Genomic DNA, 15,402 nt, shown 5'->3' with positions numbered 1-15,402 from the left:
GGAGAGGCGGAAGATTTGTCGCTTCCCCAGACGCCGCCCAGGCTTGATAGGGGGTTCGGAAGAACTCGTCCTGCTTCCGGCTATGCCCAGGACTGGGAGGCCTCGAAGGTGGACGCCACACCGACTCATGGGGAGGAGTAACAGGCTCCAAAGGAGGTAAGTCACCAAGGGAAGCTTTCCTCGAGGGAATAGGCTCTAAGGGAGGCATGTCACTAAAGGAGGCTTTCCTCGAGGCACTAGGCTCCAAGGGGGGCATGGCACTACCCGAGGCCGACCTCGAGGCGCGGGACGCTGACCGCCGCTCCTCCTCGCCGAGCAACAAGGTCGAGCGGCGCAGCGGAGGAGGAGGGGGCGGCCCGCCCCTTGGAATCGGAACTGGGAGGTCACCCTGAATCGAGGCAATCAGCCAGGGTCCCATGGTGTTCATGAGTTCCACAAACTGAGCCTCCAGAAGAAACTGCAACGAAGCCGATATGGAGGAATCCGCACCAAAAGGGGGCCCTTCCGCACGGTCTCCGCGCTCCTTCGGTGCCGAGTGCTTCTGCTTGCCAGCCTTCGGCACTTTGAGCACCACCGGTGGAACAGTAGGGGTCGGAGCCTGGTCCGAGGAGACGGAGGAAGGCACCGGAGCCGAGGTCGAAACCGGCGTGAACGATGCCAGCTTCAGAAGACTCGAAACAGCCGGGAGGCCGAGGGCTTCGTAGATGGAGTCGAAGCACCAGTCGATGTCGAAGCTGTAAGATCCAACACAGCTTCCATCTTGAACATGGACTCCCACAGAAGACAGCGACGCTTAAACGCACGCGCTGTCAGAATGGAGCAAGGCCGGCACGATTTCGGAAAGTGGTCCGGACCCAGACACTGGAGGCAGCGTCGATGCGGGTCCGTGAGCGAAATCGCGCGCTGGCACTTGCTACACTTTTTAAAACCGGTGATCGGCCGGGACATAGGCCGGAAAAGCTCCGCCGCAAGGTCGAAGGTGCGGGGCCCAAGCCACGCGGCCGACCCGGAGTTGGAAGAAAAAAATTTTTTTTTTTTTTTGGGAAAAAAGAAATCAAAGAAAGAAACAACACACGGCAAGAGTAAAAGAAACTCAACCCGCGGCGATGCAGAAGGCAAAAAATCGAATTCAATGGGCGCAGAATTGAAGTAAACTTCTCAGCTCCGCGGAAGAAAAAGAACTGAGGAGACACGCCCGGAGCATCGGGCGGGAAGGCACTGGCGCATGCGCAGTGCGGGCATCTCGAAACTTCTAAGTTTCTTCAAGCAAGACATGCTTGTGAGACGTCCGTATCGGATGACATCACCCACTAGTGAGAATACCTGCCTGCTTGTCCTGGGATAAACAGACAGACCGTGCAAGTCTGCCCAGTACTGGCCTTAGTTCAATATTTAATATTATTTTAGGATTCTAGATCCTCTGTGTTCATCTCATGCTTCTTTGAACTCTCCACCACCTCTCTCGGGAGCGCATTCCAGGCATCCACTACCCTCTCCGTAAAGTAGAATTTCCTAACATTGCCCCTGAATCTACCACCCCTCAACCCCTCAATAGCAATTCTATTCTATCTACTTTAGGGCTCCTTTTATTAAGCCGCGCTAGCGGGGTTAACGCGCGCAACTTTTCATCACGCACTGGCCTAAAAACTACCGCCTGCTCAAGAGGAGGCGGTAGTGGCTGGCGCGGCCAGCGGTTTAGCACTCGGTATTACGTGTGTTAAACCACTAACGTGCCTTTGTAAAAGGAGCCCTTAGTTTCACTGTTGTTACAATTGCCCATACATAGCTTAAAGAACTTTAAAAACGAGTAACTCTCAAATTTGATTTTTTGTTGGTTTTACAATTTTAATTATAATATGCCGAAAAAAAAATTTGTTCCATTTAGTGTGCCAGAGCTAAAAATGCTTGAAAGGCACTGGTCTAAAGAGTGATTTTTAATAAGAGGTCTATCAACTGGTAGATATCCTTCTCTTAATGGCTTACACACAATTTCCAAATAAGGTGGGTATAAAACTGCCTTTCCTGATCTAATCAATGATAAATGACAAGGTTCTAGCTTGGAACTTGATTTAAGAGTGTGTAACATCAGATCTTTCATTTGGTTCAAACAGAACTTAACAAACAATTCTCCTCCTGGAGAAGTGGGATTACTCCAGATTCCTGACACCCACTGCCAATTCTTGACATGAGATACTTTCATATATTATGTTCCAAATTTACTAGCCTCTTCACTAGCATAAATAATTCAGGATATAGAGCAGAGGCATCTTCAGTCGTCCGATTATAAAACTCTCTCTTTGCAAGCACAATCTCAGAATTAAACAATTGAAAACTTTGATTGTATTGCTCTTGTGTAACCCTTGAGGGATATTTTCTCCAAGCATACGCACATCTTCTCAATTCTCTCATGATCACTTCACCACCACCTGGTCGCTGTACATGAAGAAGGACACGGTACTACTCGAAGAGTGACTAAGATGGTTAAAGGGTTGGAGGAGCTGCCGTACAGCAAAAGATTAGAGAAACTGGGCCTCTTCTCCCTCGAACAGAGGAGATTGAGAGGGGACATGATCGAAACATTCAAGATAATGAAGGGAATAGACTTAGTAGATAAAGACATGTTGTTCACCCTCTCCAAGGTAGAGAACGAAAGGGCACTCTCTAAAGATGAAAGGGGATAGATTCCGTACAAACATAAGGAAGTTCTTCTTCACCCAGAGAGTGGTAGAAAGTTGGAACGCTCTTCCAGAGGCTGTTATAGGGGAAAAACACCCTCCAGGGATTCAAGACAAAGTTAGACAAGTTCCTGTTGAACAAGAATGGGCGCTGGTAGGACTAGTCTTGGTTAGGGTGTTGGTCTTTGACCAGAGGGCCGCCGCGTGACCCAGTAGTGGCAATTCTTATGTTCTTACCTGTTTAAGTGGGGCAAATTCATCTAATACTTCTTTAACTGTGCTATCCCAAAATATTACTGCCTCATCAACTGGCATTTTCATACCCCTCAAATTTACCATTAAGAGATGTATTAAAATCCTCAATTTCAAAAGGACAATGTTTATCGAAAGTTATTGTCTCCTGTCTTTGCTACTTTAAAACTCCCTGTAAAGGTAATCAAAAAATTGCCTGACCATGTAAATAGGCTGTATAGATCTAACCCTAAATATATTGTACTCCCTCATAATCTGTTTCCAATAAACACCAAATCTAACATATGACCGCCTTTATGTGTATGTTCTAGAATAACTTGATTCCAACCTAAAGTATTCATTAAGGACAAAAATATCAGACACACATGAATTAGATTCAATCTCCTTACCATGCAAATTAAAATCACGTACGGCCTCTTTTACAAAGCTGCAGCTGTGCTGCGCTAACGGCCCCGAAGCCCATAGAGATTTAAAGGGCTTTGGGGATGTTGCCGCACGGCTTTGTAAAAGAGGCCGTTAATATCACTGTTGTACTTGGAGGTAAGTTCAAACTAGCCAATAGCTTTATAACAATTGAAATGTCGGCATCTAAGAACCCTAGAGCACAATAAAATAAAACAATTGGCTGAAACTAAAAATAATACCTCCATTCCTGGACAAATAGGTATAGTTTGTTTTTTAAAAAGTAAATCCTCTTTACTCACTATTACCATGCCATCTCCTTTTTTTTCCTTTTCTTACCTGAGAAAAAAACTTTATAACCAACAGGACAAACGTTATTCAGAATCACAGTATATCCCTCAATTAACCCAGATTTGGTTATAAAAGCCACATCAACTTTACTTTCTCTAATTAAGTCAGATAATATTACTGTCTTATTTCTGATAGAACATCCATTCACTTAAATAAATTCCATACATTTCTCAATTCTGACAGTACTAAAATCCAATAAAGGAATCTCTCTTAATACACAACCTTCTCTAGATTTTCTTGGTCTAGACCCTAAGTTGTCATAACGCTCAGCCGCAACCTATATAAGAATCAAAAATTCAGCCATAACAAATCTAAAAACATGCAAAACATAATATTTCAAAAAAATAAAACACCCCAAGTCCTCAAATAATGCCCAAGTCCAGGTCAGGAGTCCCAAGGTCTGTGGAAAAAAATGCTGCTTCCTTTCTTATGACAGAAGACCACCGCAAGGGGTCACTTGGCACCGAAGCCACCAAAAACTAAATTTAAATCGCAAAAAATAAGAAAAAGAAGCAGACAGATCAGAAAGACTTCTGCATGGATTGCCTGCAGAAATTGAAACTCTAGGTGGCTCTGTCTCTCTCAGCAGTAGGAGAAGCACATGGTGAAAAAAGTGTTGGTTTTCTATAAGTACTGGATTGGACACCTTGCATATAGAATCCGGAAGGGATGTACCAGAAAAAGCACTTCAATGATGAAAGCGCTGCTGGAATGTGGCCCTCGGGTCAGACAAATGTCTTTTGAAAGATAAATGAAAAACCACAAATATTTGGTTTCATCCAAACTATCAATTGGCTTACATCTCCCTCTGCAGGGTGCTGAGGTAGCCACTCTAACCACTAGGCCACTTCCTCCACTCAGGCCCTTTACTTTTGTAAGTTTAATATTTAAAAAGCATGTCTCCAAAATAAGCATTTCTATAGGGCTGTTCTGAGAGAGTCAGTGTTTGAAATGTTCATGATTGTTGAGCTTATCAAAATCTTTGGTGGGGGAAGTCCCATGGTCTACACGTTTATTGGTAAGGGGGAACACAGTTGAAGATTTGCTCAGACACCTTCTAGAAGCCAAAGGAACCATGGGTTTTTTGTTTGTTTATTTTGTTAAACAGGATAGCACTTGACCGTGCTGTTCACTGCTATTGTCTTGACTTTCTTTTGTCTTGAGCTATCCTCGACTCTCTTCAATCGAGCTTTCGTCCGCTTCACTCTATGAAAACTGCCCTTACTAGCCAAATCCAAAGGCCTCCACTCTATCCTCATCCTCCTTGATTTATCTGCAGCCTTTGACACTGTAGATCACTGCCTGCTGATCAATACACTGTCCTCGCTTGGATTTCAGGTCTCTTGGTTTTCTTATCTTTCCCATTGCACTTTTAGTGTAAGCTCTGGAGGACCCTCCTCAGCCGTTCTGCCATCTGTAGGTGTCTGGGCTCTGTCCTGGGACTTCTTCTTTTCTCCATCTATACTTCTTCCTTTGGTGCTCTAATCTCCTCCCACAGCTTCCAGTATCACCTCTATGCTGATGACTCACAAATCTACCTCTCTACCCTGAAATTTCTATAGAATCCAGGCCCTAGTCTCAGCTTGCCTGTCTGACATTGCTAACTGGATGTCTCTCCACCATCTAAAATTAAACATGACCAAGACTGAACTCCTCCTTTCCTCTTAAACCCGCCTCACCTCTGCCTCCGTTTTCCTTATCTGTGGATAACGCTCTCATCCTCCCTGTCTCATCATCTCACAACCTCTGGGTTATCTCTGACTGATCTCTTTCCTCTTCTTTGCATATCTAACAGACCGCAAAAAAAATTGCTATTTCTTCCTCTACGTCGTCACTAAAACCCGGCCTTTCGTTTCAGACCACACTGCAAAGAACCTCATCCACACTCATCATCTCTCGCCTGCACTGCAACTTGCTTCTCACCGGTCTTCTGCTAAGCCTTCTCCTCTACTGCCAACTCCTGACTCCATCCCTTCTACTTTGCTGTGCCGTATGCCTGGAACAAACTGCCCGACTCGGTACATCAGGCTCCATCTCTGGTAGTATTCAAATCCAAGTTGAAAACCCTTTTTTTTTGAAGATGCGTTTCTGTTTTAATGCCATATAAACCGAGACCCGAGGAACTTTCTTCACTTTGAAGGCCTAGAGCTTCAGTCTTCTCAGATGGTACAAACTTAGACTGTGGGCTCCTTTTACTAAGGTGCGCTAGCGTTTTTAGCGCTAACCCCGCGCTACGCGCCAAAAACTAACGCCAGCTCAATGGTGGCATTAGCGTCTAGCATGCGCTAAAACCACTAGCACAGCTTAGTAAAAGGAGCCCTGTAAGTCTATTGGGGCAGGAAAATGCCTACTGTACCTCTAAGCACCTCAACTTGAGATCAGATTTGGAAAGGCAAGTGATTTAATCTAAACAACAAATTCAAATCCACTGCAATATATTTCAAAAACTCAGTAGGGACTTGTCTGCATGCAATGATTTTTACTTTGGTTTCATAATATGAATTTTCAGCCACATAAAACTATGCACAGTATTCAACCTCAATTTAAGTGCATGTGTTATGTTGAAAATTAGGTTGTTGAGTTCGAAATTATGTAAGGCAATATATCCCTTTATAATGGGTACAGACTGGAGTGCTGTATGCCATATATGCTTTATTTACTTCACTAATGAAACAAAAGAGGATAGTGCTTTTTGTACCATGGTAAAAGCATACTTTGAATTCTGACAGATACCCCATTGCTGTGCTCAGTCTGCAGTACACTGCAACCAAAAGTGGTATCAATAACCAATCTTGGAAAAATCCTAGAAGCAGAGGCACCCCCCCCCCCCCCCCGCAGATCAGATCCCTTGACGGACTCCTCAACTTTAGGAAAGCAATAAAAACTTCTCTCTTCACGGAACCTCCTGCCCTTGACCAATGGATTACAAAGAAATGTACATTGGTACCAAAACCCAGTATGTCAAATAAGGAAAGCTTATAAGGTAAAATCTTGTATTATAACTACGGCAAATCCATCCTGTAAACTGTCTGTGTGTCAATTAGAATAAAACTTGTACTTGAAAACTTGCACTGTAAGAATAACCAGGGTAAATTGTAACCAGTAAACTGTATATTAGTATAAGATCCCTAATATGTATCTAGCTAGGAAAAAACTTGTATCAGAAACTTGTACTGAAATTATGGCAAATCTAGTATAAATTGTAACCTGTTAACTATATACTATATATGTTTAACCTGCAACCCATTCTGAGCTCTTTGGGGACAACGGGATAAAAATCAAAATAAATAAATAAAAGCACAATAAAGGGAAAGGAGAAAACAATTTAAAAAAAAATCAAAACAAGAAGATGGATAAAAAGGCAAACACAATAAAGCAAAAAAGAAGCAACAATTTTTTAAAAAGGTAATGGAAAACATTTCTCTGGCATCTGAAATTTCTTGACTGCCTCACAAGTTTTCTAGATACATTTCTAGCCTATCACTGACTCTTTCTCTTCACCTTCCTTTCCATGCCTACCTGTAGAAATCGCTATCAGGGTCGCTATGTCTCAGATGAAAGGATAGCCAGGCCACCTTGTTGTCAAGGGGTAGCAAATCATCTGGAAGAGGAGGGGAGATGGGGCGGGTCGGCAATGGCTCACTCTCCTCAGTTTTTATTCCCTCGGCTTGTTGCTGGCCCTGTGCCTGGGTGGCAGCAATGAGGCTTCGCAGGCGCCGGATGTGCTGTATGAGCTGGATGGTGTGGATGGTTAAGCTGCAAGGCTCCGAGGGGATGTCCAGCATGGTGGTGGGTCGCGGCTTGTGTGCGGAGGGCTGGTGCAGCGGAGGGTCCTGGACCTCCACCGTCCGAAACTCACGCTGCAGCAGCTCAAAAGAGCTCCTGCTGGTCTGGCTGGAGGACACAGGGATCTCTCCCCAGTATTTCATCATTGTTAAGAAACCAGTTAGGAACAAAGTGAAATCACAATATCCACGACACAGTGAACAAGATTAAATAAGTGACCAGTTTCTCCAAAGACACTTAGAGCCGGGTCTCTCCAACAGGTATCCAAGAACACGATCAGAATCAGATTGATCAAAAGCAGATCCCTTTCAGACTGATGCGATTCTGAAGTTTAGGCTCTTTGTGGCTCCTCACTGATAGCACGGATGTCGTCATTTCTAGAGAGAAAAGGAACAAACAGCTATAAATGTCTGGTGACCAGATCTAACTGAAGTGTAAGCAAAACGATTTGCTTTTCAGACACTTGGTACTGTCAGGGTGATGAGCTTTCCAAAGCTATTTTTAATCCTCATAAGCTAGTCACAAGTTACTTAGTGCAACAAATTGGACCTGCAACAACTTGTTTGTTGTCCTTTATTTCTATGAACAAATGTTCACTGCTGTGTTTCCATGCAAACAGGATCTTACAAAAAGTATCTAGAACCTGTCACTATCAGCCCAGGAAAGGACGGATATCCATAAAATCCTCCAGCATCTTGGAATGTAGCCAATCACCTTACATAGTGTGGAGTATTTTTTTAAGCTTTACAATTGTTTGACTTCTCTCACTTTATAAGAGAAATATGTACTTCTTTCCATTATTACCTGAAATAATGTATTGTTACAAAACCTACATTTAAGAAAAAAAAATCCTCCAGCTTCAATGAGGCACACAAACAGTGTGAATTGCAATATGGCAAGCTAACAGTACACCAAGGGAAAGCAGTGTGTACAGGAAGAGAGGATATGAAAAAAGCTGATTCCAAATTACCATGCTACAAAGCGGAATATGAAAAGAACAAAAATACAATAGGGCCATAGAACTCTATGTTAAGAATTCCATAGCATCAATTAAGATAGAAATTTTGCATGATTAAAATAGAGCAGTGGGCGGATTTATGACATTCACCAAACCAAAATGGTGAAAGTCACCATGCATTATTAACAGAGATTACTAAATGTGCAAATGACTTCTATGGCTCAGTTTCAAATCTCCAGTCTCTGGAAAACCTCAAGCTAAGCCCTAATTTTATGAACTTGCATGCACAGCTGTATGCTTAGCATGCAAAGCTGTGCACACAACTTATAGTATAGTATCAGTTATGCATGAGCATCAGAGCTAATACAGCCATGACAAGCAATAAAAAAGCCTAATGCAGTTTTGTAAAAGGAGGGGGGATAAGTGAGGGCTCATTTCAGCCTGGGAGGACCTGGACTCAGGATTGTCTGTTGTCTTTAGGGACGCTGAAGGATTTCCAAAATTTACACTCTCAATGTTAAGGTTCTGCCAATGATTGGCCTTTTTCAGCAAATCCAACCAAGTCAGCTAAACACAAGACAGCTGGCAATCATGACAATTTCGTATCCGAGTTGGAAGAGTATATAGGGAATTTGGTGTCTTGAACACAAAGGATTAAAGAATACACAAAACGATTCATTACTGTAAGTGCATAGGTTAGTTTACTAATGACTTCATACATATGGTTTTATATCTTTCACGATAGACTCCTTCACCCCTTGACCATATAATTACCCATTATTTATTGGAACTATAAACTGGTCACTACTCAAGATACAAGTGACTTACAATGTTTTTCCTTTCCTGAAGAGTTCTCTATCAGTAACACTATAACACACTAATGACAGTGAAGTAATTCATAACCAGCATTGGAGCTGTAGATAGTGACCTTACTAGATTCCAGAACTTTAGCTTAATACTAGTAATGTTGGAATTTGTTGCCAGAGAATGTGGTGAAATCAGTTAGATTAGCAGGGTTTAAAAAAAGGGCTGGATAATTTCCTAAAAGAGAAGTCCATAGGCCATTATTGAGATGGCTTGGGAAAATCAACTGCTTATTCCTAGGATAAGCAGCATAAAATCTGTTTTACTACTTGGGATCTAACTAGGTACTTGGGACCTGGGTTGGCCACTGTTGGAAACAGAATACTGGGCTTGATGAACCTTCGGTCTGCCCCAGTACGGCAGTTCTTAATATTAATATAGTCAAACCTTGGTTTGCAAGTACCAGCAAACTAACTCACAAGACGAGCGCCGACCCGATAAATGAAAGGCGAGTGTCACGTGTAAGCACGCATGTTGATGACGCACTCATCGACGTGCGTGTTTATATGTAACGCACGCGCGCACGTGGTTTATTGGGATGGCGCTCGTCTCAACACTGTACAGCAGCCCGCTCTTTAAACGCCTGGACTGGCTCAGGGTTCTCCAAAGCAGTATGGAAAGGGAGGCTGGCGGATGGCAGAGGCATCGCCCTGAAGTACATCCACCTACAAACTGCTGCTGAAGGAGCTGTGGCACCCGGGCATCATGCAGTCAGGTATCCACCCATGGGCCACCCCTCGCCACTTCCTCCCAGGTCCTTTACAGTAGCACCTTATAGCAAGCCTTTTGGGTTGTGGAATGAATCGTCCGAGTTTCCATGATTTTCTATGGGGAAATCTGCTTTGATTTACGAATGCTTTGTATTACAAGCATGCTTCTGGAACGAATTATGCTTGTAAACCAAGGTACCACTGTAATTATACACTTCCCCCTCCCGACTCGCAGTTTTAGGACTCGCGATTTCGATTATTCACGATTTCCTAAAACCAGAATCACCCCCACCTTCCCAGACCTTACCTGGTGGTCTTGAGAGACTATGGGAACTCGTAGCAGCCATTTTCTGGATGAGTGATCTGCACGGGGCAGGAGCGTAGGAAGATCGCTCCTGCCCCGAAAGACCGCCAGGTAAGGTCAGGTGCACTTGGCTGCAGCTTTGGGTATTAACCAACTTAAGGAGGGAGGCGGGGGTGGTCAGAGCCGGCCCAAAAGTTATTTGTGAATTTTCAATATTCGCGGGCTGTCTCTGCCCTAACCCCCTACCCCCCCCCCCCCCGCGAATATTGAGGGAGGAGTGTATTTCTAAGGTAGATTTTTTTTTTCCCCCAGTTCCACAGAGAGAGGAAAGGCGAGAGCAAAAAGAGTGCTGTCTAACGCCTAAAACTGTGTCACCGGACTGACCTCCCGCACCGCATCCTGACACCAACCGCGAACGGCACACTCGTGAAGCTCCTCCAAGGAGGGAGGGGGGGAAGGAAGAATCATCACATCCACAAAGAAAGCCCTGCGGTCGGCCTCCTACCTCCTCATTTAACTCCTACGGTCGGGCGTGAGGAGGAGGCAAAGAGACCCAGGAAAATTCCTCCCCAATTCAAACCTCTTACCGGAAACAGAAAAAAAATCCCCGCCTTCGCCCGGTGATTTTTGGCACTGCGCATGCGCCCGTCGAGAACGTCAGCCGAAGAAGGTGTGCAACCGCGCTCTGAGCTTCCCTCTGGAAACAGAGGGAAGGAGAGGAAAGCGCGCGCGCGCGCGCAGGGCGGAACTGAATGTGAGGCCGGCGAGAGCGCGTGCGCAAGTCGGAGCGCGCTGCTGCCAGGCGTACCGGCGAGAGAGAAACATGGAGGGCTCTGGCCGTGAGGAGACGGGCGAACGGAGCCCCGGCAGTGAGGGAGACGGGAAAGAAGCGGGAGAGGAGCTGGGAAGCGGCGGGGAGGCCGGGCCCGAAAGTCCGACGGAGCCTTCGACGTTTAAAAAGCCGGTGCTGCCGGCGAAAGGCGGAGCTCCTCCGCCGGACGACCCAAAGGGAGCCGCTTCGCCCTGCCAGGTTTCCGCCGAACCCTACCAAGAACCCCCTTGGGCCGGAGCGGCCGACGCCGACTACAGCCTGGAGACGGTGAAGGGCGGCTGCGTCCTGCACCGTCGGCCCCTGGCGGGTACCGGGCGGCTGCTGTTCGGGCGGCTGCCGGCCTGCGACGTGTCCCTGGAGCACCCGTCCGTGTCGCGCTACCACGCTGTCCTGCAGTACCGCCGCTGCCCCGGCCCCGCCCCCCACGAGCAACGCGGCTTTTACCTGTACGACCTGGACAGCACCCACGGCACGCGCCTGAACAAGGCCAGGATCCCCGCCCAGACCTTCTGCCGGGTGCGGGTTGGACACGTCATGACGTTCGGCGGCAGCACCCGGCTTTTCATTCTGCAGGTGAGGAACCTTTCCGGGGTCGTGAGGGTGATGCTTCTGGGATGCCACGGCCGTTTCAGGGGCAGTTCTCGTAAACAAAGGGCTCGTTTTACTAAGCCGCCTTAGGGCTTTAATGCGCGCGCTAGACCTTAAGGCCAGCATTGAGCTGGCGTTAGTTCTAGCCGCGCAGCGCGCGCTAATAACGCTATAGCAGCTTAGTAAAAGGAGCTCTTAAGTCTTAACAAATACCAACCAAATGCCCCAGCCCAAGCTCCGCCCCCGACCCCCCATTGTAATAGTACTAATTGTAATGCAATTTCTTCATTCATTTTTCATGTACACACAATATAATCTTATTAATTCAGAAGGGTAACCACAAAATTAAAAAGAAAAAAAAAACCCACAAAGCACACTGTACGCTGAGAAAATGTTAATCATCATTTACATTGGGGGGGGGGTTGTGTTCAAAGAGGTCAAGGCAGATATGCAATCAGTAACAACTATAGAAATAGACAAATTTAGTTTCAAAATAGACAGCAGATTATAAATTCTCAAAATGGACACATTTCGATCACTAAATTGAAAATAAAATCATTTTTCCTACCTTTGTTGTCTGGTGATTTAATTAATTTTTGGTTGGACTTCCTTCTGACTGTGCATCCAGCATTTCTTTCTTTCTGCCTCTTGCATGCTTCCTCTTCTCCGGACCTCAGTCCCTTCCCCAACCAACATCTCTGTCTCTCCATGAGTCCAACTTTTCTTCCTCTCTCCTCCACCCCTATTGGCAACATGCCTCCCTCTCTTGCCTTCCTCTGATATGATCCTGCATCTCTCTGTTCTTCCTCAGAAACTCTCCTCCTCTGTCTCTTCTGTCTGCACCTCCCATAGTCCATTATCTGCCTCCTGTCTTTCCACTTTGGTCCAAGCCTCTCTCTCTCAGTCTTTCTTCTGCTTACAAACCCTCCCCCCCCCCCCCGTCCAGCATTTGTTCTCCTTTCTTCATGGTCTTTCTCTGCCTCTCTCCTTCCTCCCTCCCTCGTCCAGAATCTTTCCACCTCTGCAGTCTCTGTCCCTCTAAACACCCCCGTCCATCATTTGTTTTAGGTTTCTCCCTCTCTCTATCCTCTTCCTAACATTTTGAGTCCTCCCACCTTTGCAGCAAGGGAGGGAATGAGAGAGAGGGATACATGTTTTCAATGGGGGCGGAGGAGAAAGGAAGAAAAACTGGACTCAAAGGGACTCCAGAAATACATTCGCAGATTCACAATACAGGTTATCCAGGTAGAAAAGGAGAACTTTATTAACCCATTACAATTAGGTAAAAGAATGTCAACAAAGTAGATGGGCAGAGATGATATACTTTCGTGCATCTAAGCAATGGCTAGTGATAAAAGCTTTCAGGATTACTACTGAAACAATACAATAATACTGGAACTTTTAGGCTTTTAAGCTCTCTCCACCCAAATACTTTATCGAGCTGCCCTTAAGAACCAACATTTACAGTCCAGAGCCTCAAGACAAGAGGGATATCAGAGTACAAATTCAAGATTGAGTCCCAGCCTCTCTTACCCAGGGCAGGATTAATTCTTCAAGAGTCCCTAGTTACACAAGTACACTGGGCCCCCTAGCCCTGCCCCCATTTATTTACCTGTTTTCTTATTTACTTCTTTATTTCCATTTGTAGTTCTTTTTTGTTTTATTATAAAATTCAAAACAAACAACAAAGATTATCGTACCAGTGTACAGTTTTAGTTTTATGCAAGCCCCAAACATCTCTGAACAAATCCCCCCTTCCTACCTACTTGCCCAGGACTTTAACTCTGAACCCTTTCCATATTTATATATGTGTGTTCAAATGCATTGTAAAGCAGTAATACTATCTGAAACATAAGTCTACATTAATAACAAAGTTTGCAACTCCTCTCAACTGCCTCACTTTATGTCATCTAGCTTTAACCCATATGTATGTATAAACAACCAAATCTCTAACTCCTCCACCAGCATCTCGCTGCACACCTGAAACCTTGGCACACAGTTTGTGATACACTGTTCTACAAGGTCGTTGATCTGAAATCTGTGGCAATTGTTTCATTTTCCTTACTACGGCTAGAATGTAAATTTCCAAGTTTTATTAACATATGATATTCCATCTATCAAAAATGTCTAAGTGGCTTACAATAAAATATTAAAATTAAACAAATATAAAATTAGTAAGTGACAAATAAGACATGAATGTGAAGGGAAGAACTACAAGTCTTTGAAGTGTTAGATTGTTGGGATAGTTCTGTGGCTGCCCCTGAAATTGAGGAGGAGAATGATCTTTGAGTTACCCCATGTTGTCGATAGAATTCATTGTGACTCTTACCAGCTGTCTTTTGTTGTTGTTAGAGCTCCCTTAAAAGGTTTTAATCCATTCACTTTGACATGTCATCTTAGGGCCCAGAGGATGATCAGGAAGAGGAATCGGAGCTAACTGTGACTCAGATTAAGGAACGTCGCAGGCAGCAAGAATGCTTGCAAAGAAAGATGCTGGGAGAAGATTCAGATGAAGAAGAAGAAGAAGAAAATGAAGTGAAAAGAAAAGAAATTGTTCCTAGTGGTGATACAGGCTGCACTTGGGGAATGGGTAAGAGATCCGATAAACTGGGATTCTACCAGTTTTCTTTTTATGTTAAACCAAACAACAGAGAACTTCCACTCTGCACAAGTCTCAGGAAATCCAAAGAAGGAGTAGAATGAACCAGGTCTTCAAATGAATCACACTTTAATGGCAACCAATGTAGCATATACAGAATATCATACAACAAACTCGACACGGACTGTGTTTCGGCAAGTGTGCCTTCATCGGGAGTCTGGGTTGTTAGTTAGTGCCTCTGAGATTAGTCAGCAAACCATGAAACATACCAGATAGCCACTGTTAAAACTGTATTTTGGGTTTCATGTAGAATGATAGAGACAGCACATTACTACTGTTGGTTGTATTCAGTGCTCTGCTGTGACTGGTGTGATCCAGTCATGTTCTGTTAACACCAATCCTAAATTTGTTCTGGAGGATGACAGTTGCCACAGTCTAGGCTTAACTGGAAAACCTGGATCTCATTATTACTGCATGATATTCTGGAGTTTGATTTACAGCAATTGTAGAGGAATAATGTTGCATAGAAACATGAAAGCAGATAAAGGCTGCCCATATTTCTCATCATCATATATCATAGCTAATTGTTAGTTATTTAGATAAAAGTAATATCTTTTTTTTAAAATTTGAGTTCTGTGCTTGTTTGTTTTTTAGTTTGTTTGCCTCTTTGATTGTTGTGTTCTGCTTCGAGAGGGAGCAGTATTGGGGGGGTGGCCTTGCTTTCTATCTCTCAGGGCTCATAAGAGCACTGCAGTGCTTCTGTGTGATTTGTTTGGGCCTCTCCCGTTAGTTAGGGTAGAGCTTTGGCTCTTTGCTGGTTTCTTCTCATGCCAGTTGATCTTTCTTCAGTTTTTTGTTGTGTTTTGTGTTCCTGTACTTCTGTCCATAGAATTGGTTTAGTATGGCAATCTAAACCTCTGTATAACCTGGATTTTTATCGTAGCGGGGACAGTGAATTCTAGGGTGGGGGGGGGGACTTGGGGGATGTTGTTGTATATTTCTTGAACAGATCTTGACCCTCTGGTGGTTTTGTTGTTTTTTCTTCTGCTTGTTCAATAAAAATTGTTTTCACTAGATAAAA

At 44.5% G+C, this 15,402-nt stretch overlaps 2 protein-coding genes across 5 annotated transcripts in view; one reads left to right on the top strand and one right to left on the bottom strand.

Annotated features, from left to right (window-relative positions):
* The window catches only part of SUPT7L (SPT7 like, STAGA complex subunit gamma), a 34,605-nt gene extending 22,831 nt beyond the window's left edge, over nt 1-11,774 (bottom strand). Inside the window, exons 1-2 of one of the 4 annotated variants that reach the window (XM_033936861.1) lie at nt 11,579-11,774; nt 7,200-7,843 (exon numbers count right to left, since the gene is read on the bottom strand). In XM_033936861.1, coding sequence (XP_033792752.1) covers nt 7,200-7,612 — 413 coding nt within the window. In that variant the 5' untranslated portion in view covers nt 7,613-7,843; nt 11,579-11,774. Of the gene's footprint in view, nt 1-7,199; nt 7,844-10,686; nt 10,997-11,578 lie in introns of those variants that run through there. The other 3 variants (XM_033936864.1, XM_033936863.1, XM_033936860.1) reach the window with 3 other exon arrangements.
* The window catches only part of SLC4A1AP (solute carrier family 4 member 1 adaptor protein), a 111,274-nt gene continuing 106,958 nt past the window's right edge, over nt 11,087-15,402 (top strand). Inside the window, exons 1-2 of the mRNA XM_033936859.1 lie at nt 11,087-11,707; nt 14,123-14,312. Coding sequence (XP_033792750.1) covers nt 11,126-11,707; nt 14,123-14,312 — 772 coding nt within the window. The 5' untranslated portion in view covers nt 11,087-11,125. The remainder of the gene's footprint in view (nt 11,708-14,122; nt 14,313-15,402) is intronic.

The sequence above is a fragment of the Geotrypetes seraphini genome, chromosome 3 (genome assembly GCF_902459505.1).
Source record: "Geotrypetes seraphini chromosome 3, aGeoSer1.1, whole genome shotgun sequence".
NCBI classification, from domain to species: Eukaryota; Metazoa; Chordata; class Amphibia; order Gymnophiona; family Dermophiidae; genus Geotrypetes; species Geotrypetes seraphini.
The sequence above is the reverse complement of the archived record's forward strand: the minus strand, read 5'-3'. Positions and strand labels throughout refer to the sequence as shown.